This window comes from Ursus maritimus, unplaced genomic scaffold, assembly GCF_017311325.1.
Source record: "Ursus maritimus isolate PB19 unplaced genomic scaffold, ASM1731132v1 scaffold_22, whole genome shotgun sequence".
In the NCBI taxonomy this organism is placed as follows: Eukaryota; Metazoa; Chordata; class Mammalia; order Carnivora; family Ursidae; genus Ursus; species Ursus maritimus.
Genome location: NW_024424675.1, coordinates 6,277,019 through 6,301,094, shown reverse-complemented (window position 1 = coordinate 6,301,094; position 24,076 = coordinate 6,277,019). Strand labels below are relative to the sequence as shown.

General features: G+C 43.0%; 1 protein-coding gene across 8 annotated transcripts; it reads left to right on the top strand.

The window, feature by feature from the left end:
• The first annotated feature begins 597 nt into the window (after window positions 1–597).
• On the top strand, window positions 598–24,076 carry ZNF133 (zinc finger protein 133). Of its 8 annotated transcripts, XM_008710024.2 has the most exons (6): window positions 600–914; window positions 2,205–2,277; window positions 12,688–12,765; window positions 19,835–19,961; window positions 20,103–20,201; window positions 22,152–24,076. In XM_008710024.2, exons 3-6 carry the CDS (start codon window positions 12,733–12,735, stop codon window positions 23,897–23,899), a joined length of 2,007 nt encoding a protein of 668 aa, XP_008708246.1. In that variant the 5' UTR covers window positions 600–914; window positions 2,205–2,277; window positions 12,688–12,732; the 3' UTR covers window positions 23,900–24,076. The 8 variants fall into 8 exon arrangements, with proteins under 8 accessions (XP_040493884.1, XP_008708246.1, XP_040493886.1 ...); XM_040637950.1 differs by lacking the exon at window positions 2,205–2,277 and having other exon boundaries at window positions 598–914; window positions 22,155–24,076; XM_040637952.1 differs by lacking the exon at window positions 2,205–2,277 and having other exon boundaries at window positions 12,688–12,759.

Genomic DNA, 24,076 nt, shown 5'->3' with positions numbered 1-24,076 from the left:
TTCTCAACCACAGCCCGGAACAAAGACCCAAAGAGCTAAACCGACAGCGGGCTCTACCCCAGCAACGGTCTAAGAGTGAGGTTCCTGTCCCCCAGGAGACAAATGAGAGTTTGCCCAAAACTCTGGGGACTCCAACAAAGGAAAAAGGTCTCAGAGACCCCATAGTGGATATTTCATGTTGAGGGCGTGTGCTCAGAATCCGGGTCCACCTCGCACGGGATGGGAGACCTCAAGAAGACTGCTCTGCGTCTCTCAGCTTCGCTCTCTCCATGGGCCTCAACGGAGTTAAAAGGGCACGTGAGATGGACGAGACCACACCTGCCGGTCGCTCACGGAAAACGGGACGAAGGTGTGCAACACGACAACTGGACAACGGCGACCTCACCGCCCCACTACCGCTGACCCTCGCCAATCCCAAAAGCCAAAGCGAACCTCCTCTTCATGCGTCATATCCGCCTGTCGGGAGGCGGACCAGCACCGGATGCGGAAGTCGCTGCAGGGGCCACTGGGGAGTGTAGTCTTCGAGGCGGAAGCGTTAGAGAGGGGTCACGGCAGTGCGAGAAGCTTCACCTGGGACCCTGTACATGTTTTGTGAACGTGGTTTTAAGAAAAAAATGCCGGGGATCCAGGTGCCACACTGGTCATTCTCTAATGACAGGGGCGCGGTACCCAAAAACGGCTCCCTGGGATGCCAATAGGAGTTGTGGGCTGTCAGTGCGCTTCTCGTTGCGCGGAGCATCCTGGGAGGTGTGGTCCCGGCGGCACACCGAGCATGCTGGGTAGCGTAGTCCCGGCACCCTACAGAAGTAGAGCCCCAGCTGGTGGCTGGAGTGACCCCTTGTTCTTCGGTGGCGCTGGTGAGTGACGCTCCCGCGGGACCCTCGCAGCAGCTGTGCCCTTCCCGGCGCAGCAAGGTACGTCCTAAAATACTGGTCTATGGGCTGAGGCTGGGGACGGTGCAGATGGCGGGGAGAGGAGGTAGTGGTGGGGACACGCTGTCGTGGCTCAGGCCGTGCTCTCCCGGATGTCTTATTTTGGGGGGTGTGGGCGCGCATCTCTGAGGAACGTGGGTGAAGCTCAGCCGCAAAGCCCAGTGGTGGTGGGTGCTGGGTTTGGGCCTTTCGTCCAAGGGTTCCTGCGGGTGGGGCAGGTTCGGCCTTGGCCGAAATAGCGATTTTGAGAGAGGGGGTCGCTCATGTCACAACTCCCCGGGTTTGCGGGCAGTTCAGGAAGTAGGCTTTTGGGGGCTGATATTTCCTAGGTGGTGGTGTGGGAGCTGTTCCTGGGGCCGTGTGTCAGGGGTTTTGGGGGTTGGATGTTGATCGTCTTTCTTTTGGGTCCAGCTACCCCTCAGCTTTGCCGAGGCAGGGCGACTGGCAGACTGGCTTGGCCAGACTTGCCCGAGTTGCACTGGGTGTGGAGTGGCCATTTTGGCGCGATCCTAGGCTCTCAATTTGGCTGGTCGCCCCAGGGTTCCGGCCTTGGAGGAAGAGGTCGGGTTAGGGTGCACTCCTCAAGTTTTTCAAAGGTCCAGAGGATCCTCACTGACCACAGGAATCACAGATTCCCCCATCTGTAGTGTGAACAGGCTTTGGAATTTGAAGGTCCATTTTAACTTTTTATGATGGAGAAATTTCAGTCAGAAGTAGATAGAACTCCACAGACCCATTCAAATTCAGTGCTTATCACCTGATGACCAGTTTTGATTCTTCTCATAATGGATAAACTGAGAATCCTTACAACCCACGGAGATTCGCCATCACCGCCCTTACTGGTTAAGAATATGGCCTCTACAGCCAGATCTCATCCATGCTCAGTCATTTTATAGCTGTGCCACCTTGGGCAAGAGACGGACCTCTCTGTGTCTCAATTTTCTCATCTGTAAAATGAAGATAAGAAATTGTACTTCACTGGGTGAGGAGAATGAGGTGAAACTCCTCCAGTGCCTGGAATAGTCGCTGGTGTATACTCAGTGCCCGATAAGTACTATTCTTATTAAGAACAAAGGTGAGAGAGGATCAGCTCAGCTCATGCTCGGTGTCAGTGGCATGTCAGGGCAGGCTGTGTTCCCAGCAAGCTGCCCACAGTCTTTTCTTCTGTGATAGGTCCATTCCTTTAAGGAGGAGGAGGCCCTACCCTACTGGAGCGTGAGGGTTTCCAGTAACTCTTCTGAAACTTTTTTGCTCTTGATCTGCCCCCTGCAGCCCCTTCCTGCCCAGAGAGAACTGCCTGGTGGGCAAAGAGAGGACTCCCGGGCTCCTGACAGTCCAGCTTCAGGTGGGGACCCCTTCCCGTTTGCTTGCCAAACCTCGGTGGGTTTCCTTTGCTCACCTTTGACATCTTGCACCCTACAATGTCCCATCTGCCGGAAAACAAGGTGGCAGTTTTTACAGGGACTGTTCTTCAGACCTTGTGTCCTTGTGACCCCTTTGATTTCTCCATGCATCTCTCCTTCAGTATAAACTCTGTTGAGTGAGCTCAGATGCGATCCCACTGCAGAGCATTCCTGGATTTCCCCCAGGGGGTACTTCAGTGTGTCCTTGTCAGCAGCAGAACACTCTGTGCTGTCAGGACTCTTGGGCTCTCAGACTGCATTGTGACTCTCCATCTGTCCCACTGGAGTGTGCAGTAGTTCTTTGAGGATTGGGCACCTCATCCTTCTCCTCTTGAGTCACTGATCCAATACCTGGCACCTGGTTAGACAAGCAGGTGATGTAGTGTGAAGACACGCATTGTCGTCCTTGCTGGCTGGAAGGGATGTTCACGGGGTGGGGGTGGGGGGACACGCTGTTTGGAAAGGCGTGGGTTGGGCATTGTTGGAATGAGCCCTAAATGACAAGTCAGTGAGTGTGGCCTTGATCTGAGGGAAGGGGGGAGCAGAGCAGTGACGCAGTTTCCCCCTCCAGCTATGGCTCTGTGTCTTTCCTTTCCATCAGAGCTAAGCTTGAAAGAATTGCCTCTGCTGCTGTCTCCATGTCTATCCTTCCTTCATCTCTTAAAATATTCCAGTGAGGCCTTTTCAGCTCTACCCACTGAAAAACATTCTCATCAAGGTTGCACATCCCGTGGCTAATGCCGCAGTCAGCGCTCAGCCACATTTTACATTGTCAAGTCGTACTTCCTTCTCCGTAAAATACCCTTTCACGTGGTTGCTCCGCATTTCCAGGTTTTCCTCCTACCTCATAGGCCGCTCCTCCTGTCCCTCTTCCCAGCTTCTCTTCTCCCAAACCGCCACTATTCTTGGACTTCTCATCTTCTCCAGCCACACTGTCTTCATGGTGGCCCTGTCTCCTCTCAAGGCCTTAAATGCCATCTCTCTGGGGTTCAGCCTAGACCTATGCCTTTCACCCCAGATTCCAGTCTCCTGCCATCTACTTCGAATTTCCTCTTGGATATGTCTTCGGCATCCCAAACCTAGTGTGTCCAACAGCAAACTCTGATCACCTCCCCCAAACATGCTCTACCCCAAGAAAGTGTAGACCATTTTTTCAGGGAGTTTAGCTCTAATAGGGAGCAGAAACATGACATCTCCTTTCTTTAGATTGGTCAGGCTCAAAACCTTGGCCTTTTTATACTCCATCCCCACTAAGCAAATCTGGACCCTAACAGTCTCCAACCTCTGCTGCTTCCACCGTGGCCCAAACCACCACCGTGTCACCTGGCTCACCTGGATGATGTAGCTCTTGAATGATCTCTTTGCGTCTTCCCTCATCCCCCTAAAGAATATTAGTCAGTACAGCAGCCAGAGGGATCTTTTAAAATGTCAATCAAATCATGTCAAGCATTTGCTCAAAACCTTCTAGTGGCTTCTTATCTCAGTCAAATTCAGAACCAGTATCCTACAAAGCTGGGTATGATCTCCCCCCATGTTTACACTTGAACTTTCTGTCTTCCACTCGGTCTCAAGCACAGCACACGAGCAACAGTGAACTCTGTACCTTGACCGTGCACTGGCTCTTGTCTGCGATGCTCAGCATACCAGCCCCAGGGAACTGGCTCTTTTCAGAGCTACCCACTTGGCTCACTCCTTCACATGCTTTAGATGTTTACTCCATCACCTTTTCAGAGAGGTCGTGCCTAACTGCTATTTAAAATTCCAACCCCCCCAATTAAATAAATAAATGAATGAATAAATAAATAAATAAAATTCCAGAACCCCACCCTGGTTCTGTTACTTTTCCCCTTCCCGGCCATATTGGTCTTCATCTCACTCATCACTTCCTGATGTACTGTGTGTTTTACTCATTAATTTAGTATGCCCATTTTCTTCCTCTGGACTTCCATGTCAGTGAGGGCAGATGTTTTTTGTCTTTGTTCACTTTTGTATCCCCAGTGTCTAAAATAGTGCATAGTATCATACAGTAGAAGCTTAATATTTTACTGAATAAGTGAATGATCCAACTGTACGTAGAGCTCATTCTGGAAGGAATGGATGAGGCTGACCGGGATGCTGGGAGAGGGTCTGCAGAACATACCAGGAGGGACTATGACCATTGTCCTCCTCCCCCAGCGGGTATGGGAACGGGGAGGAATTGAGAGAGTTCTCAGAGGTAGAATCAGTTGGCCTTGGTAATGGGCTTGCTGTGGCAAGTGGGGAAGTAGTCCTGGTGTCTGAATAAAGCACGTGGGTGAGAAGGAAGGTGCTTCGGTCACTAAGAAAGTTGAAAAAGAAGAAGGCATAGCATGTCTCTAAGGGTTCTGAGTATTGATTGCTGCACAACAAACCATCCCAAAACTTAGTGGCTTAGAAGAATCAGCATGTTATAATTTCTCACAAGTCTTGGGGTTTACTGGGATCAGCTTTGTGGTTCTTTGGCTCTGTGTGAGTTATAGATCTGGCTGTGGCCACAATCCCTGGGGGCCTTATTCGGGTTGGAACATCAAAGATGGTTCTCTCATATATTTGGCCCTTTCTGGGTTGGCTGGAAGGCTGGGGTCAGCTGAGACAGCTGGGCCTCAATCTCTCCATGTAGTATCAGGGCCTCTGTCTCTGCATGGTCTCCGGCAGAGGAGTTCAACTTCTTTTTTTTTTTTTTTTTTTAAGATTTTATTTTATTTTATTCGACAGAGATAGAGACAGCCAGCGAGAGAGGGAACACAAGCAGGGGGAGTGGGAGAGGAAGAAGCAGGCTCATAGCGGAGAAGCCTGATGTGGGGCTCGATCCCATAACGCCGGGATCACGCCCTGAGCTGAAGGCAGACGCTTAACCGCTGTGCCACCCAGGCGCCCCGAGGAGTTCAACTTCTAACATGGTATCTTAGGCCTCCCTAGAGCATAAGCTCTCTGGCCTTCTTAAGACAAAAGCTGTAACTGGCACAGCATCACTTGGGCCACATTTATTGGGTAAAACAGGAGCAAGGCCAACCTGAAGGAGCTCCCAGTGTTTGAAGCTGGAATAATTGGAGCAGCCAAATAGTGATGATATTCTGTTATAACCCATGGGATAAGATATGAATCCATACTGATATAAAGAATCAAATAAATTTAAAGAATGGGGGGGAAAGTGACAGCTCTTGTTTACAGAACAGTTAATGAATTTAGAATTAAAAAGAGAGATAGAAACCTCATCATTTGGTAAATACCACAGTAATAACTATCGTGGACACATCCCACAAATGCATGCTAACATTAGTGAGTGGACATTTGAAGAGAAACAGAGTATTTGTATAATCTCAAAGTATCTCTCCCAAGATATTTATTAATTATAAAAACCCAGCAGACATCGCCTTAACCAAGTGATCAAGATCAAGGTTAATATCATCAGTAATGAGACATATCAGTGACATCAACTCTTTGATCCAGAGCAATGAGAAGGACATGACATCACTTCTGAGATAATCTAGCCAAAAATGAACTAACCGCCTTCTGATCATGAAAAAAAAAAACATCTGACAAACCCAAAATTGAGGGATATTCTTCAAAAGTGTCAAGTTCACGAAAGATGAGAAAAGACAGGAACTGTCACAGATTGGAGGAAATTAAACATACCTGGCAACTAAATACAATATGGGAACTTCGTTTGAATCCTGGACCAGAAAAAGGACATTAGTGGAAAAACCAACAACATTTGATTAAGGGCTGTGCTTTGGTCAATGCCAATTTCCTGTTTTTGATCATTGTACTATGGTTTTCTAAGGTGTTAAAGTTAGAGAAAGCTGGATGAAGGTTATATGAGAATTGATATTTTGCAACTTCTCTGTAAGACTAAAATTAGTTCAAAATAAAACGTTTTAATCCATCAATCTTACATTCTTGAGTTTTGGTTTGTTTTTTTTTTAAGTAAGGAATGGGTGTTGAGTTTTGTTAAAGAATATTTCAGCATGCATAAAAACACTTGGATTTTCTCCTTAGATCTGTTGATTAATATGGTGTATTATAGTAATGGATTTCCTAATATTGCACCAATCTTGAATTTCTGGGAATCCCACTTTGTCTTGGTGAAATATTTTCTTATTGTCATGTTGAAGTATCTTAGCTGATATTTCTACAATTTGCTTCAATATTCATAAGTGCTAATGGTCTTAAATCCTCAGTGTTTTTGAACTGCCATCAAGTTTAGGTGTCAACATTAGAGTTGCTTTATAAAAAGAATAAGGAAGTTCCCTTCATTTTTCAGTGCTCTGGGACAGTGTTTAGAGCATTGGGACTTATCTGGTTTGAAAGTTTGGTGAAATTCCCTTGTGACCATCTAGGGTCAGTTACATTTCCTTAGAAGTTACGCATTTCATCTTGGTATACAAATTTTTTAATAGAGGTCTGAAAATACCCTTACCTGGCTTTTTAAAAAATGTGTTTTGGTGATTCAGTAGTTTTTTCCCCTTTGTTGTTTCTGATTTTCAATATTTATGCTTTCTCTTCTTACGTTAGCCATGTTTCGCTAATTTTTTACAAAAGTTAGGATTTAACTTATTACACTCTTTTCTGTTCATTAATTTCTGTTCTTTATGAAAATATCCAAAGCTGTACATTTCCCTCACCTCACCGTTTTAAATGGATCCCACACATCCACAATGTTTTCATTATTATTTTTAGAAATTCTGTGACTTCATTTGTATTTTCCCTCTAACTCTCACCTAATGCAACATTCAGTAAACCTTTTCTACTTTCCCCTTCCATCCCTTGTCTCTTCTCCCATTTTAGTGGCATTTCTACTTTATCAGGACACATGCCATATCCCATTAGTATACGTTTTTCTTCCCCACTCTCTTACCCACCATGTAAGGCTAGATCTACTATTATGTGTATTAAATGGTCACCATCAGTTCTTTACCTGGTTTCCCTTTCCTGTCTTACCGTGTTTAACATTCATCTTCTGGTAGCTTCCTCACAGAGAGCTCATGGCTATAGAATTCCCCAAGCTCTTGCATGTATAAAACTGGTTTCCTGTAGGCTTCTTACTTGAAGAATCCCTTGGATGATCATGAAATCTTTGGCTCATAATGTCTTTCCTTTAAGTTCCTGGTAAAGGTAGCTCTGCTGTTGCCTTGCGTTGAATGACTTTTTTTCGTACATTTTTAATGTGGTAAAATATATATGACACAAAACTTACCATTTTAACCATTTTAATGTATAGTTCAGCAGCATTAAGTATATTCAAGTTGTTGTACAATCGCCCCACTCTCCATCTCCAGTACTTTTTTCATCTTTCCAAACTGAAACTCTGTACCCATTAAATATTAACTCCCTATTTCCCCTTCCCCTAAGCCCCTCTCAACTATCCTTCTACTTCCGTCCGTGTGAATGTGATTACTCCAAGTACCTCATGTATGTGGAATCATACAATATTTGTATTTTTGTGTCTGATTTATTTCACTTAGTCTAATGTCTTCAAGGTTAAACTGTATTGTACCATGTGTCAGAATTTCCTTTTTATATCTCTGTGTGTGTGATTTTGTTTATCCATTCATCTGTTGATGGACACTGGGTTGTTTCCATGTTTTAGCTATTACGAATACCGCTATAAACATAAGTATACAAATATCTGTTCTAGTCCCTGCTTTCAGTTCTTTGGGGATATCTCCAGAAGTGGAATTGGTAGATTATATGATAATTCTTTTTTTAATTTTTTGAGCAACCACTATACTGTTCTCCATAGTGGCTGCACCATTTTATATTCTGAGCAGTGCACGAGGGTTGAGTGATGATTTTGATAATTATGATGGAAGTCTGGTATATTTTTTGCTTACGATCACTAAGGATTCTTGTTCTTTAAAGGCCTGATAGCTCTTCTAGTAGATATCTCTTTTTTTTTTTTAAGATTTTATTTATTTATGTGACAGAGATAGAGACAGCCAGCGAGAGAGGGAACACAAGCAGGGGGAGTGGGAGAGGAAGAAGCAGGCTCCCAGCGGAGGAGCCCAATGTGGGACTCGATGTGGGACTCGATCCCGGAACGCCAGGATCATACCCTGAGCCGAAGGCAGACGCTTAACGACTGCGCCACCCAGGCGTCCCTCTTCTAGTAGATATCTTAAAGTGGGTGGTTGTGAGTAAACTTCCCTGGTACTCTGTAGGTCCTTTCATATTTAGATTCAGGTCATCTATTCTTGAAGTTTTCCTGGACTATAATTTTAAATACTGTTTCCTTTTTTTGTTTTCCTCTTCAGGAACTACAGTTATATGGGTAATATTCCTTTTTTTGTCTGATTTCCATTTCAACCACTTTCTCTCTAGCCCATCCTTTATTTCATTTTTATGCTCTCAAGTGGTTTTCCTGCTGTGCTTCAGTGCCCATCCTGTTTTCATTTCAATCTATTCTTTGCTGTCTTGTAACTTAGTTTCATTTCTTTCTGAAGTTGTCAACACTCATTTTGTTTCTTTATTTTTTTGCCCATTTCTGTTCTTAGCTTTTGGATTTTGTTTCCAGTTTTGTTAAAATATAATTGACATGTAACATTGTATTAGTTTAAGGTGTGCAACACAGTGATTTGATACATGTATATGTTGGGAAATGATTATCACAATAAGTTTAAGTCTCTCCAGTTTCCTCAACATAGTTAGAAATTTGAATTTTGATTCAAGATGATTTCTGATATGCCCAAATGTTTGAAAATATTGAATTCAGCTTGTAGTGTTTTGTTACAGCTTTTTCTCTGTCGCTATTTTTTCTTTTTCCTTTTTTTTCCCTTTTCTTTCTTTCTTTCTTTTCCTTTTTTTTTTTTTTAAGAAATTTTTTTAGCTAACTCTGGATTCTCAATTTCTCTTTTAGTTTTCTATAGAGGAGGACTACACATCTGCATTTCTGTAGACAACTGCCAGATTCTCATGTTTTTGAAGTTTCCTAGGTCAGGGAAAACTCTTCTGTTGGTGTAACTAATATGATTGCTGGATTGGAGGAGGAGGAGAGATTGTGTATTCTTTTTTTTTTTTAATTCTCTTCTGTTTTGCAGGACCCTGTATTTCCCCCTTGCTTATTTTTCCCTTTACCTTGGAGTTTCTAAGAGGTCCCTTTTCCTTGCTTGCAATCCCCTTTTCCCCTGGAGCTTCCCCTTTCCAAGACTTCCAGTGCTCATTCTGCCTACACCTTTAAGTCCCTTCCCTGTAGTAAGTGCGCTGACTTATCAGTACACCTGTTCAGCATTTTCTCATGTATGGTAACTTTTCTTTTCTGATAGTTGTTTCCTATCAACTTTAAATTCACTATTAGTACCTCTCTTCTTTTATGTAGTCCCGCCCCCCCCCCGCCCCCGCCCCGAGTTGCTCTTGTCCTCTCTGATGGCTTCACGTAGGAAGTACAGGAGATAGCTCACTGGTTTCATGTTTAATGCTTTTTTCAATATTTTTTAATTTTTTGCTTTTTTGTATGGGTAATTTATTCACAGGTAATTTGAAGTTAGAATATTCTCTGTCTAGTTATGCTGAAAGGATGTATGTTTTGTATAAGTGACCGGTGTTTCAGTAGAAGCTTATCTAGGGTATTTAGCAGCCTTTGACTTGTTTGGACTCAAGCTCTAAACTCAGTCGCACCTGTAAACAGTAGCAGAAACAGCACAGCTCCATTCACCTTCCATCCGTTCTAAGCACCTGAGATTTTCCTGGTCTTGCCTTATGTATTCAGCCAAAGTATCCAAACAACTTTAGGAGGTGTTTGTGTGTAGAGTTGATTCTCCATCCTTAGTTGCTCCCACTTTTCTAGGATTTTGCCATACGGTTTCCAGGAAGTCTCTTGATCTGTTCCTCATGTGCCACATGGACAGGGGAGTGCCCTCGGTTGTAAAATGAGTTGAATATAGGTCTCAGCCAGTGTGCATCCCTTCTTTCAAGGGTTGTACCCCCTCCGGCTTCTTGCTGCTTTTGGTTGCAGTGTCTTCAAATAGTTGTTTTTTATGTTTTGATTAGGGTGTATAGTTACTAGTAAGGGGGTTAGTTTGATACAAGCTGTTCTCAGTGTCAGAATCTAATGCTACTGGTTCTTCATTTACTGTTTCTTGTCCTTTTAAAAAACATTTTCTTCTCTTTTTCTCAGTTTTTGTTTTTTTCCTCCTTTCTGGAGTAGAAGACAAGTGAAACAAGTAGTTGGTTGTTTTTTTTTAAACCCAATACATTGACAGTTCGAAAACCTGGCATTTCCCCTTTGTGGTTTCTTATTTTGAATATTCGTGCTTTCTCTTTTCTTAAGATAGCTGTGTTTATTTCACTAATCTTTTAAGAAGTCAGGATTTCACTTACTACACTTTTTTCTGTTCATTAATTTCTGTTCTTTATGAAAATATCCAAAGCTGTACATTTCCCTCATCTCACCGTTTTAAATGGATCCCACACATCCACAATGTTTTCATTATTATTTTTAGAAATTCTGTGACTTCATTTGTGTCTTCCCTCTAACTCTCACCTAATGCAACATTCAGTAAACCTTTTCTACTTTCCCCTTCCATCCCTTGTCCCTTCTCCCATTTTAGTGGCATTTCTACTTTATCAGGACGCATGCCACATACCATTAGTATATGTTTTTCTTCCCCACTCTCTTACCCACCATGTAAGGCTAGATCTACGATTATGTGTATTAAATGGTCACCATCAGTTCTTTACCTGGTTTCCCTTTCCTGTCTTACCATGTTTAATATTCGTCTTCCAGTAGCTTCCTCACAGAGAGCTCATGGCTATAGAATTCCCCAAGCTCTTGCATGTGTAAAACTGGTTTCCTTTAGGCTTCTTACTTGAAGAATCCCTTGGATGAATCAAGTATTATCAAAAGTGTGGAAAGGGGCATACTTGTATGTGCTCATCAGGATTGTGAGTTGGTCAGCCTTTGGAGGGCAATTTGGCAGTGTAAGCGTATGTTCAATAGTAAGTCCAGTAAGTCCACTCTGTTAACACTCATACAGAAAGGCTGACATGTTTGCAAAAACGTATTGCTTATAACCGTCTGCTGATAAACAGGACAGCCTGTCCATTGACAGAGGAATACTTTTTAAAGAAAATGTGGTTTGCTGATGGACATAGTATAACAGTAAAAAGAATGGAGTTAAAAAAAATTTTTTTTAAATAAAAAGAATGGAGTTAGGTCTGTGAGTACTGGTACACACATAGCCCCAAGATATTAAATGCAAATGAGTCAGATTACAGGTGGTTTTTATTTATGGGAAAGTAACGTTGTTTGCACACGTACCCAAAAACAAAGGAAAATGAAGAGACAAAATGATAAAGAGCAGTCAGGAAATAGTTAACAGCAGTTACCCAGGTGTGAGCCTGAGGCAGAGTCCAAAAAGAGAACTAAACTTTTTCCTTTCTAATCTTCAGACTATTCTGGATTCTTTCTAACACTAACGGAGATGTTAGTCACATGTATAATTAAATAGAATGAAATTAAACCACAAAAATAAATTTCTTGAAAAATCTTTTGACTTCCCTTATGAGTGATTTGCTGTTTTATTTCATTTCTCTCCTGACCACTTTGTCCAAGTCATAATTATTTGTTTAATCTGAGTTGTCATAATTTATTATTTAAAATTGATAATTCATTCTTGCCAGTTTCTGTCCTTGGTTATTGCTTTGGATTCCACTAGTTTTGTTCTCAACACAATGTTTTTTTCTGTCCTGGCTATCCAATGAAAAATTGTATACTTTCTACTTTTTTAATGAAAAATCTCAAATATAAAAGAGACGATAGCTTAATGACCACCCTTACATACATCATCTTGATTTAATACTTGTTAACGTTTTTACCATATTGCATAAGTTTTTTTGCTCTCTAAGAACTTTAAAATTTTTTATTAATGGAAGAATTTCAGACATGTTCAGAAGAAGCAAGAGTAGTGTAATAAAGCCTCAGCTTTAACCAATCATCACCATGTTGCAATCTTGTTTCATGTTTTTGTCTCATTTTTTCTCAAATGTTTTTAATCATTTCCATCCATAAATACTTCAATATGTGTTTCTTTGAAAAACAACCAGAATACCAGTTTCACAACCCCTCATATTCAAAATGCTGCATTTAATATCATCTACTGCCAAGTAAATGGCCTCAAAAATGTCCTTTTGCATTTAATTTTTTGCTGTCAGGAGAGTTTGGAACTGAACCTGCTGAAGGCCTGGCTCTCTGGACCTTTTTCCAGGGCCCTAGTTGAGAATCAGCCCATTAACATTCCCCAACATGCCACCCATCCCCCAATTGAGGCAGGTCCCGCCTCACTCATGGGGAGAGCATTTCCACCTGACACCCTTTCATTTCTCTTTTCCTTACCCAGATCTGCCTTCTGAGATATCATCCTTCTTTAGGGATACCAGGAAAAATGGCCACAGGGTCCCGGAAAGCCAGGGTAATGGTGAGTGTTTTCTGTATTTCCACACTGGCTGTCTCAGGATAGACACATTTTCTTATCCTGACCGCCTTGTTGGTACCTGGCAGAGGCTAGCATTAGTCCTGGAGGTGTGATTTACCTTACCTGAAGCTCGTGCCACCTGTGACTTAAGTCACTCACCAAGTGGCTAACTCTGAACGACACACAGTTCTACAGGACAGGAGAGAGTCTACATTTCTTTGTTCATCTTTAAAACTTTTACAAGCTGAGAGTGACATCAGGGAAAATAATGAAGTAGGAACCACCCGGAATCTGTCTCCCCACCTAGGCAACAGTTTTACTGGCAAAATCTGTCTGATGTAACTATTTTGGAAAAACTGGAGTCTAGCTGAATGCTTGCAGCTTCCAAGGGAAGGTTTGGAACAGTCAGTTTCAGCTCTTAGTGCAGTACCCATCGCCCACCCCCATCCCCATGGCAGAAAGCCATCCATGTGTTCCTGAAGCAGTTTGCACACAGCCTGCAGAAGCCAGGGTAGGCAGTAAGGACCTTGGCCTCCAAATATTGAGGATCTACGTTCTGATTCCTGATTGCCGCTTCTGATTACAGAATCGGGCCACCATTGTTACAGCCCCCACCGCTGAAGTAGGAGATTTAAAGAACCAGATCCTGGGAAGTATCTTCCCCTTTATTTTTTCCCTTTTTGCTTTTTACATCAGACATTTCAGGACTAGAACATCCAAAACAACTGCATACACAGGGGATTTAGAAAGTTACCATGCATGCCCATGAAAAGGCACAGGATCAGAAAAGCATAAGAAAGACCTGAGAAAACCTCAAGTTTATACCTCTTGCTGAATCCCAGCACAGACAGCCTACAACAATTGTAAAACCCAGTAGATACTAGGAAATCTGAGTTCCAGAGTTGCCATATTATAAGACTCAGATATCCAATTTTCCACAAAAAATCATGAGGCATACAAAGAAACAGGACAATATAGTCCATTCAGAGGAAAAAAATAAATCAGTAGAAACTATCCCTTGTAAAGTCCAGATGGTGGGACTTGCTGAACAAAGACTTTAAAACAGATGTCTTAAAGATTCTCTGAGCTAAAGGAATGATGTCAACAAAATCAAGAAAAATATGTTAGGACAAAATGGAAATAGAAATAAAGAGACAGAAGACCTAAAATGCAACTAAGAAGCTCAACAAACTGGATAAACTATCAAAGAGACCCACACGACAATACTGCGTAATCAAACCCTTGAAAGCCAAAGAGAACAGAGAATCTTGAAAACAAGGGAGAAGCAACTTTTCACATAGGAAGGGTCCACTAAAATCTGTCAGCAGATTTCTAATCAGTAACTTTGGAAGCCAGAAGACAACAGGTTGATATATTCAGTGCTGAAAGAAAAAACCGTCAACCAGAAATTCTATATCCAGCAAAACTGTCCTTCAAAAGTAAGGGAGAAATCAAGACATTCCCAGAAAAAGAAAAGGCGATACAATTTGCAGCCACCAGACTTGCCTTGCAGGAAATGCTAATGGTGATGGGTAGTAAGGAGGGCACGTATTGCATGGTGCACTGGGTGTTATACGCAACTAATGAATCATCGAACTTTACATCAGAAACCAGGGATGTACTGTATGGTGACTAACATAATATCATAAAAAAAACATTAGAAATTAGTAAATAAATAAATAAATAAATAAATAAATAAATAAATAAAAATTTTAAAAAAGGGCTCAGCCAGTTGCAAACAGATTCATCAGACAAAAGCAGGTGCTGATAAAATATTTAAGCCCTTAAAATAATAAAAGAAGATTAAGGTGTCAAAGTGGATGAAAATAAATATTCCCCGGTTTAAAAAAAAATGCTAATGGGAGTCTTTTAGGTTGCAATGAAAGGAAACTAGACAGTTATTTGATGCTATATGAAGAAATAAAGTTCTATGGGTGAATAAGTCAGCAGTTACCTAAGCTAATGTCCCTTTGGTTTACTACACTTTTTGTTTTCTGCATGAGTTAAGAGACTAATGCCTTAAAGAAAACACAATTATGAGTCTATATTTTTGGACACAATGCAAAAAGATGTCATTTGATGACTTTGATAACTGACAAGAAGTTATATGGAGCTATATAGGACAAGAATTGTGTATGCTATTGAAGTTAAGCTGATATCAGTTCAAATTAGGGTGTTAAGTTTAATCACTGTGATAACTCTAATGAAAATAGATACAGAATGTACACAAAAGTTTATGAAGGGGTGCCTGGGTGGCTCAGTTGGTTAAGTGTCCAACTCTTGATTTTGGCTCAGGTCATGATCTCAGGATTGTGAGATCAAGCCCCACGTCCGACTCTGTGCTGGGCATGGAGCCTGCTTAAGATATTCTCTGTCTCTCTCCCTCTCCCTCCCTCCCTTTCCCTCACTCCCTCTCTTTAAAAAAAAAAAAAAAAAAAGGAAAAAGAGCTCCAGGAAACGGCATAATTTTACAACTTAAGAATCTAGAAAAAGAACAAACTAAACCCAAGGTAGCAGAGGAAGGAAATAGTCAATATTAGAACAGGGCTAAATAGAGAATAGAAAAATAATAGAGGAAATCAATAAAACCAAAAATTATTTCTTCAAAAAGTTTACCAGAAATGACAAAACTTTTAGCTAGCTTGACTGAGAAAACAAGAAAGCTCAGATTACTAAAATCAGAAATGAAGTGCGGCATTACTACTGATTCTACAAAAATTAGGGGGGTTATACAAGACTGTTATAAACTATTATACCCGAACAAACTGGATGGCCTAGATGAAATGGACAGCTTCTTAGAAACAAAAAACCTCAGTACAGAATCATTAAGAAATAGAAATTCTTGATAGACTAGTAAGTCTATTGAGCTCCCAACAAAGAACAGCCCTAGACCTGATGCCTTCATTGGTGCATTTTATCATGCGTTTAAAGAAAAACACCAATTCTCAAACATTTCCCACCCAACATGAAGAAGGAACATTGCCTAGCTAATTCTGTGAGGCCAGCATCACCTTGATACCAAAACCAGACAAACTTTGATACAAAACCAGTAAAGAAAATTACAGACCAAGATCCCTTGTGAATACTGGTGCAGAAATTCTCAACATAACACTAGCAAACCAAATTCAGCATATTAGAAGAATTATATGCTTCTCTACACTAGTAAAAGAATTCTATACACTGTGTAGAATTATACAGCATATTAAAAGAATCCCACTGACTGTCTAGTCCTAGAATGCTAGGATGGTTCAACATGTAAACATTGTATACATGTATACATGTAAACAACAACATGTAAATATCAATAAATATACCACATTAACAGATGAAGGGTAAAAACCCCATGGACATCTCAACTGATACAGAAAGTATTTATAAAAGCCAGCACTCTTTTATGATAAAAACAGTCAATAAGCTAAGAATAGAAGGAAACTACTTTAACATAATAAAGTCTGTATATGAAAAACTCACGGCTAACATACTCCATGGCAGAAAACAAAAAGCTTTTTCTGTAAGATCAAATATGACAGGTATACCCACTTCGGCCACTTCTGTTGAACACTGTATTAGAAGTTGTAGCCAAAGTGAGTAGGCAAGAAAAGTTAAAAAAAAAAAAAACGGGGGGGGGAGGGCATCTAAATTAGAAAGGAAGGAGTAAAATTATCTGCAGATAACATGACTGGGTCTATGTAGAAAAGATTCCAGACTCACTTCAACAAAATAGCAGCATACAAAATTAACACACAAAAATCAGCTGCATTTCTGCACACTAACAATGAACAATCTGAAAAAGAAATTAAGAAAACAATTCTATTTCCAATAGCATCAAAAGAATAAAATACTTTTTAAAAATTTGAGGTGAGAGACTTGTACATTGAAAAATACAAAACCTTGCTGAAATAATTAAAGAAGTGGAAAGATACCATGTTCATGGATGGAAATTTTAATATTGCTAAGGTGACAACAGTACTGAAGTCGATTCAATGTAATCCCTACCAAAATCCCAATGACGTTTTCTTTTTTTTTTTTTTTTTTCAGAAATAGAAAACTTCATCTTAAAATTCATATGAAATCTCAAGGGACTCTGAATAGCCAAAACAATCTTGAAAAAGAACAAACATGGAGGGCTCACAGTTCTTGATTTCAAAATTTACTACAAAGCTACAGTCATCCAAGTTGTTTGGTACTGGGATAAAGATAGAATCACAGACTAATGGAATAGAACACAGAGCCCAGAAATAAACCCTCATGTATATGGTCAAATGATTTTGGACAAGAGTACCAAGACCATTCAATGTGGAAAGGACAGTCTATTTAATAGATTGTGCTGGGAAACTGTATGCCTACATGCAAAAGAATGTGGTTGGACCCTTAACCTCACACCATATGCAAAAATGAACTCAAAATGGATTGAAAACCTAAACAGATAGGAGCTAAAACTATAAAACTCGGAAAAAACGGGAAAAGCTTCATGAAATTGGATTTAGTGATGAGTTCTTGGGTGTTACACCAAAAGCCCAGGCAACAAAAGAAGAAATATATCTGATAAGTGGTCTGATAAGTGATTAATATTCAGATTATATATAAAAAAAACTGTAACCCAACAAAAATACAAACACCCCAATTCAAGAATGGGCAAAGAAGGGGCATCTGGGTGGCTCAGTCGTTAAGCATCTGCCTTCTGCTCAGGGCGTGATCCCAGAGTCCTGGGATCGAGCCCTGCATCAGGCTCCATGCTCCGCTGGGAGCCTGCTTCTTCCTCTCCCACTCCCCCTGCTTGTGTTCCCTCTCTCGCTGGCTCTCTCTCTCTCTCTCTCTCTCTGTGTCAACTAAATAAATAAATAAATCTTAAAAAAAAAAAAAAAAAAGAATGGGCAAAGAAAAGAACTTGAATAGATATTTTGCAAAGGAGTTATATAAATGGCAAATGGGCATGTGAAAAGATAATCATCCACTAATCATTAGGGAAATGCAATTTAAGTCCACAGTGAGATACCATTTTACACCCATCAGATAGCTGGGTATAAAAACAACAAAAATAAAACAGAAAGCAGCAAGTGTTGGTGAGGATATGGAGAAATTAGAACTCTTCTGCATTGCTAGTGGGGTTGTAAAATGATGCAGTCGTGGAACACAGGGATTCCTGAAAAAATGAATGTGACATTACCATTTGCTCTTGTAATTCTACTTCTGGGTATATACCTCCAGATAATTGAAAGCAGGGACTCAAACATTACTATACACCAATTTGAGAGGTAGTGTAATTCACAGTTGTTAAAACGTATACACATAAAATTGAATATTTTTTAGTCTTGAAAAGAGAGGAAGTCTGAGCTCGTGCTTCCAAAGGAATGAACGTTGAAATTAGCCAGACACAAAAGAACAGTACTGTATAAGTCCACTTATTTGCAGTACATAGAATAACCACGTAAGTAGAGATGGAAGCCAAAAGGGTGGTTACCCGGGTTTGGGAGAAGGAGGGGTTATTATTTAATGGTTACAGTTTCAGCGTGGGGTGATGAACAAGTCCTGGAGATGGATAGCCCTGATAGTTGTACAACTGTGTGAATGTACTTAATGCTCCTGAAATGTACACTTAAAATGGTAAAAATAGTAAAAATGTTTGTTAGGTATATTTTATAATAAAAATTAAAAATCTATAGGATGCTACATTCCACTCTTCTGTATTCTACCTTTCATTCCTCCCGGGTTGTCCTCCCTGTCCACATGGCGGCTTCCTCTCTTCCTTTGCTCACAGTGTCATCTTCTCTGCTCCCCGCATGCTTCATCTGGAATACGTAACACCTCCCTCTTCTCCTCACTCCTGCCCATCCTTTAAGAGAAGTTCTTGGGGCTGCCTCAGGACCCTTTTCCTGATGTCTGTATTTCACTGTGCCCTCCATTTTGAAATAGAATTAAGGAGATGAGTAAAACTGGGCAGGCAGATAAGAATGGATGTAGAGATGAATTTGTAGGTTGAGTGGCCAAGAGGGCCCACCCTGAGCATCCACGTTGTGGGGCCATAAGTGTAATATAGTATGATCTGCATTTCACTAGTTGACCACAGAGGTGGACCCCAAACCCAGGCAGTACACGCAAGTCCATGCTCTTCACTACTCCCCACTTGTGCCTCTCAGACCCAAGGAGGCTGAGGGACCATGTCATTTGGGGAAAGGACTGAGTTATAGTTAGGCTGTGCCATTTTTCTCTTGTATGAACTTTAGACATTCAGAAGCTTCAATACTAACATGATTGGTAATATTACTTAATTTTTTTAATTCCTAAAATTCAAAGTCTATTATGCTTTTACTTTTGTTTAATTTTTATTTTATATGTTGTTTGTTCTTCTGTCTGCCTAGATTTAAAGTTCCTGAAAGTTAGGGACTCTTTTTTGCACGTATTTTCCACACAGCCCACCCAAGATCTTGAATGTAGATTCACAAGGGTTGTTGGCTGGACAGCAACAGAGGTTAAAGGTCTTGGAACAAACACATGGCATCAGGGTCACAAAGGCAGAATCTTTTTTTTCTTTTTTTAAGATTTATTTATTTTGAAAGGTTTATTTTATTTTGAGAGAGTGAGCACGCGCAAGCACGCAAGTGGGGAGAGGGGCAGACAGAGAGGGAGAGAGAGAATCTCAAGCAGGCTCCCTGCCCAGCAGAGGCTGACATGGGGCTTGATCTCACAACTCTGAGATCATGACCTGATCTGAAATCAGGAGTTGGACGCTTAACTGACTTAGCCACCCAGGTGCCCCTAAGATTGATTTATTTGTTAGAGAGAGAGAGAGAGCACGAGCAGGGGGAGGAGCAGAAGTAGCGGGAGAGAGAATCTCAAGCAGAATCCCTGCTGAGCAAGGAGCCTGACATGGGGCTTGATCTCATGACTCTGAGATCATGACCTGAGCGGAAATCAAGAGTCAGAGTCTTAACTGACTGAGCCACAAGGTGCCCCAATCACAGAAGCTTGATAGCTCACCCACCTCCCGCCAGGCAGCCTTCTCCCTTCCCCTCAGCCTGAGTCACGGGCGAGGCTGGCTCCTCAGTGAGCAGGGCTGTGTTTTCTGTTACAGGCACACATGGCATTCAGAGATGTGGCTGTGGATTTCAGCCAGGAAGAGTGGCTGCTGCTGAGCCCTGCTCAGAGATCCTTGTACAGGGAGGTGATGCTGGAGAACTACAGCAACCTGGTCTCACTGGGTAAGCCCTGGAACCTCTGAGGACTTACATTCTTGCTGCTGGGCGTTGTAGGCTGTGCTTGAAGCAGCCATCTTGCTTTCTGAGTTGGCCCTGGCACCCCTAACTAACCTACAGCCACCTTGTTTTTTCTTTTCCTGTAAGCAGGAATTCCATTTTCTAAGCCAAAACTTATCAGCCAGCTGGAGCAAGGGAAGGAAACCTGGAGAGAGGAGAGAACATGCCCACTGGCCACCTGTCCAGGTGAGTGGGGAGTGCGGGGCAAATGGAACTCAGAGCTGCAGGCAGCTCGGCATGGGAGAAAGGAGGCGTTGCCCCCGTGCTGGAGAGGGCAGCTCTTCTGACCTCCTGCACTGTGGGTGGTATTGCCTGGCTGGCCTTCCCTCTAGACTTTCATCCTCACCTGAGGGCAGGGCTTTCCTAGTGTCTCTCATCTCCTTCTACCACTAAGAGCCTTTCTTCCTCCCACTGGGTTTGTCCTCTTTCCCTCACTCAGATCTCTTCCACAGTCATGGGCTTCTTTCTTATTTTTTTTCTTTTCTTTTTAAAGATATTATTTATTATTTATTATTGAGAGAGAGCTAGCAAGCGAGAGAGAGAGAGAGCACAAGCAGGGGGAGTAGCAGGCAGAAGGAGAGGGAGAAGCAGACTCCCCGCTGAGCAGGGAGCCTGACGCAGGACTCAGTCCCAGTACTCCAGGATCATGACCTGAGCCAAAAGCAGACGCTTAAGCGAGTAAGCCACCCAGGCGCCCCTATGGGCTTCTTTCTGTTACTGTTTTTTAAAAAGATTGAGGAAGAATGTAGGAAAAAACCCAGTGAGCTACAGAAAGAAGGCAGGCTTGCAGATGGCCACCTTCTCTTTATGTCCTCGTGGCTTCTCCTTCGTGTGCACATCCTTGCTGTCTCTGCCTCCTCTTGTAAGGATGCTTCTCACATTGGGTGAGGGCTCTACCCTCATGACCCCTTTTAACCTTACTTACCTCTTAATTAAGGTTTAACTTAATTACCTCTTTAAAGGCCCCATCTCCAAATACAGTAACATTCTGTATCGAACACTGGACTATAGATGTGTATACTGTTGGTTTTTAAAAGTTCGGTTCATTGGGAGGCCTGGGGGGCTCAGTTGGTTGAGCATCTGCCTTCGGCTCAGGTCATGATCCCAGGGTCCTGAGATCGAGTCCCACATTGGGCTCCTTGCTCAGTGGGGAGCCTGCTTCTCCCTCTGCCTGCTGCTCTCCCTGCTTGTGCTCTGTCTCTCTCTCTGGCAAATAAATAAATAAAATCTTTTAAAAAAATAAAAAATAAATAAAAGTTCAGTTCATTGATCAAGAAAATTGTGTTCAGGTTGGTCCAGTACAATCACTACCTGGTTTCTCAAATTGGTCGTTTCTTGCCTTCAGAAGACTAGAACCAGCTGTGATAATACAGTACACTCAGTGTTAGCATAAGTTAGAAGTTAGAAGAAATTTTTGCTTCTCTGCTGATTTCTGGGAAGATTTTTATTTAGATTAATTGTGGAAGTTAGTGGGGCTTAAACTGGTCAGGGGCTCCAGGCAGGAACATCTTTAAGGGAATAGGGGACTATACTGTGTTGTGTCTCCCATTGCTGAAAATCTATGGCCTTGTAGAAATTCTGGCCCAAAGTCATCCTCTAATAAATATTTGTTAGTGAGTAGAGGAACTCCAGGCATCTCACACCCAGTCTCTTTAGTCATTCTCATGCTGCTTCCTACAACGAGGGGTTCTCCGTGCTGAATGAGTGTTCGTTCCCATCCGTCCCTTTGTCCTCAGGGGGAAATAGGGAAAGACCTGACCTTCCATACGGGTCCTCTGGTCAGATCTCTCAGTCAGAGAAAATGCTTGTGGACACAGTTTCTGTCGTGTGCGTGGTGGTGAGGAGACAGTTGCGGGAGCCTGGGAGGACTGTTGCTCAGCGGCCCTATTTAAAAGAGCTGAAACTGCCTATGGTGATTTTTATAACTGGCCACATGGGAGAGGCTTGCGAGTGGGTTTTCTGGGTTGTAAGGGAAGAGGCTGGAAAAGCATGTCATTTAAGGGAAGTCTTGACTGGGTAGCTCTCAAGTTTTAAGCATTTTGAAGAGCAGGGAAGCAGGTTTCACAGCAGACTAGGCAGGATTGCTCGGGCTGCCCCGCTGAGTCTCAGTTCTGACTCCAACTTTTCCCTCTGCAGCAGAACCAAAGCCAGAACTCCACCTCTGTCCTTTCTGCCCTTCGGATTTTTCCAGTCAGAAATTCCACGTGCAACACATGCTGTGTAATCATCCCCCCTGGGTCTTCACGTGCCTGTGTACAGAAACTCATGTCGAGCCGGGGGATTTGTGCCCAGGGGACCAGAAGCGGCAACAACAAGCCTCTGATCGAGAGTCCTGGAGTGAGAAAGCAGAAGGTCAAGAGAGAGAAGGCGCCAAGCCTTTGTTTGTCAAGACAAAGAAAAGGACTTCGGGGGCATTCTCTAGGCCACCCCAACGGCAGCCAGTCAGCTCTAGGAGTGGCATCAGAGGCGTGGAAATAGAGTCCAGCCCTGCTCCGACAGGGAACCCTGAGGAAGCAGACAGACTGTTGAAGAGGATAGAAGTCCTAGGATTTGGAACGGTCAACTGTAGAGAGTGCGGCCTGGGCTTCAGCAAGATGACAAATCTGCTCAGTCACCAGAGGATTCACTCCGGGGAGAAGCCGTACGTGTGTGGGGTGTGTGAGAAGGGCTTCAGTCTGAAGAAGAGCCTTGCCAGGCACCAGAAGGCCCACTCGGGGGAGAAACCGATTGTGTGCAGGGAGTGCGGCCGTGGGTTTAACCGGAAGTCAACACTTATCATACACGAGAGGACACACTCCGGCGAGAAGCCGTATATGTGCAGTGAGTGCGGGCGAGGCTTCAGTCAGAAGTCAAACCTCATCATACACCGGAGGACACACTCGGGGGAGAAGCCCTATGTGTGCCGGGAGTGTGGGAAGGGCTTTAGCCAGAAGTCTGCTGTCGTTAGACACCAGAGGACACACTTAGAGGAGAAGACCATCGTGTGCAGTGACTGCGGACTAGGCTTCAGTGACCGGTCGAACCTCATCTCACACCAGAGAACACATTCCGGGGAGAAGCCTTATGCCTGCAAGGAGTGCGGGCGCTGCTTTAGGCAGAGGACCACCCTTGTCAACCACCAGAGGACACACTCCAAAGAGAAGCCTTACGTGTGTGGCGTGTGTGGGCACAGCTTTAGCCAGAATTCCACCCTCATCTCCCACAGGCGGACACACACCGGCGAGAAGCCTTACGTGTGTGGGGTGTGCGGGCGCGGCTTTAGTCTGAAGTCACACCTCAACAGACACCAGAACATACACTCAGGGGATAAGCCCATCGTGTGCAAGGATTGTGGGCGAGGCTTCAGCCAGCAGTCAAATCTTATCAGACACCAGAGGACACACTCAGGGGAGAAGCCCATGGTGTGTGAGGAGTGCGGGCGAGGCTTCAGCCAGAAGTCAAACCTCGTTGCACACCAGAGGACACACTCAGGGGAAAAGCCGTACGTGTGCAGGGAGTGTGGGCGAGGCTTCAGTCATCAGGCAGGTCTCATCAGGCACAAGAGGAAGCACTCGAGGGAGAAGCCTTACATGTGCAGACAGTGTGGACTAGGCTTTAGCAACAAGTCAGCTTTAATCACACACAAACGGGTACATTCAGAAGAGAAGCCTTGTGTGTGCAGAGAGTGTGGTCAAGACTTTATCCAGAAGTCACACCTCCTCTTAGATCAGATGACACACCAGGGGGAGAAGCCTTACGTGTGCAAGATGTGCGGCCAAGGCTTCAGCCAGAAGTCCCACCTCAGCAGACACAGGAGGCTGAAATCTGTCCACTATAAACCGCCACTCCAGCCCGACTCTGAGGCCCGTGCAGGGCAGTCTCCTGACCTCTTAAACGCTCTTTGAGAGCAAAGATGGTGGTGTGGACTAAATCCTCGAAATTGTTACACTTTCATGAAATGGAGTAGAGAAGTGCATTCCGGAAGTGGCCAGAGGACATTTGACTTAGTTCACTCTCTCCACACTAAGTCTTCATGTTTTGTGGCCTTTTGTTCTAATAAACATTGCTTCTTTACAAATCCA

Coding starts and splice junctions, on each gene's coding strand:
- ZNF133 (XM_008710023.2), top strand. CDS start 12,733: ATGGCCACAGGGTCCCGGAAAGCCAGGGTAATG. Junction 19,962..20,102: donor CAGCAACCTGGTCTCACTGG/GTAAGCCCTGGA, acceptor TTTTCCTGTAAG/CAGGAATTCCATTTTCTAAG. Junction 20,202..22,151: donor CCCACTGGCCACCTGTCCAG/GTGAGTGGGGAG, acceptor TTCCCTCTGCAG/CAGAACCAAAGCCAGAACTC.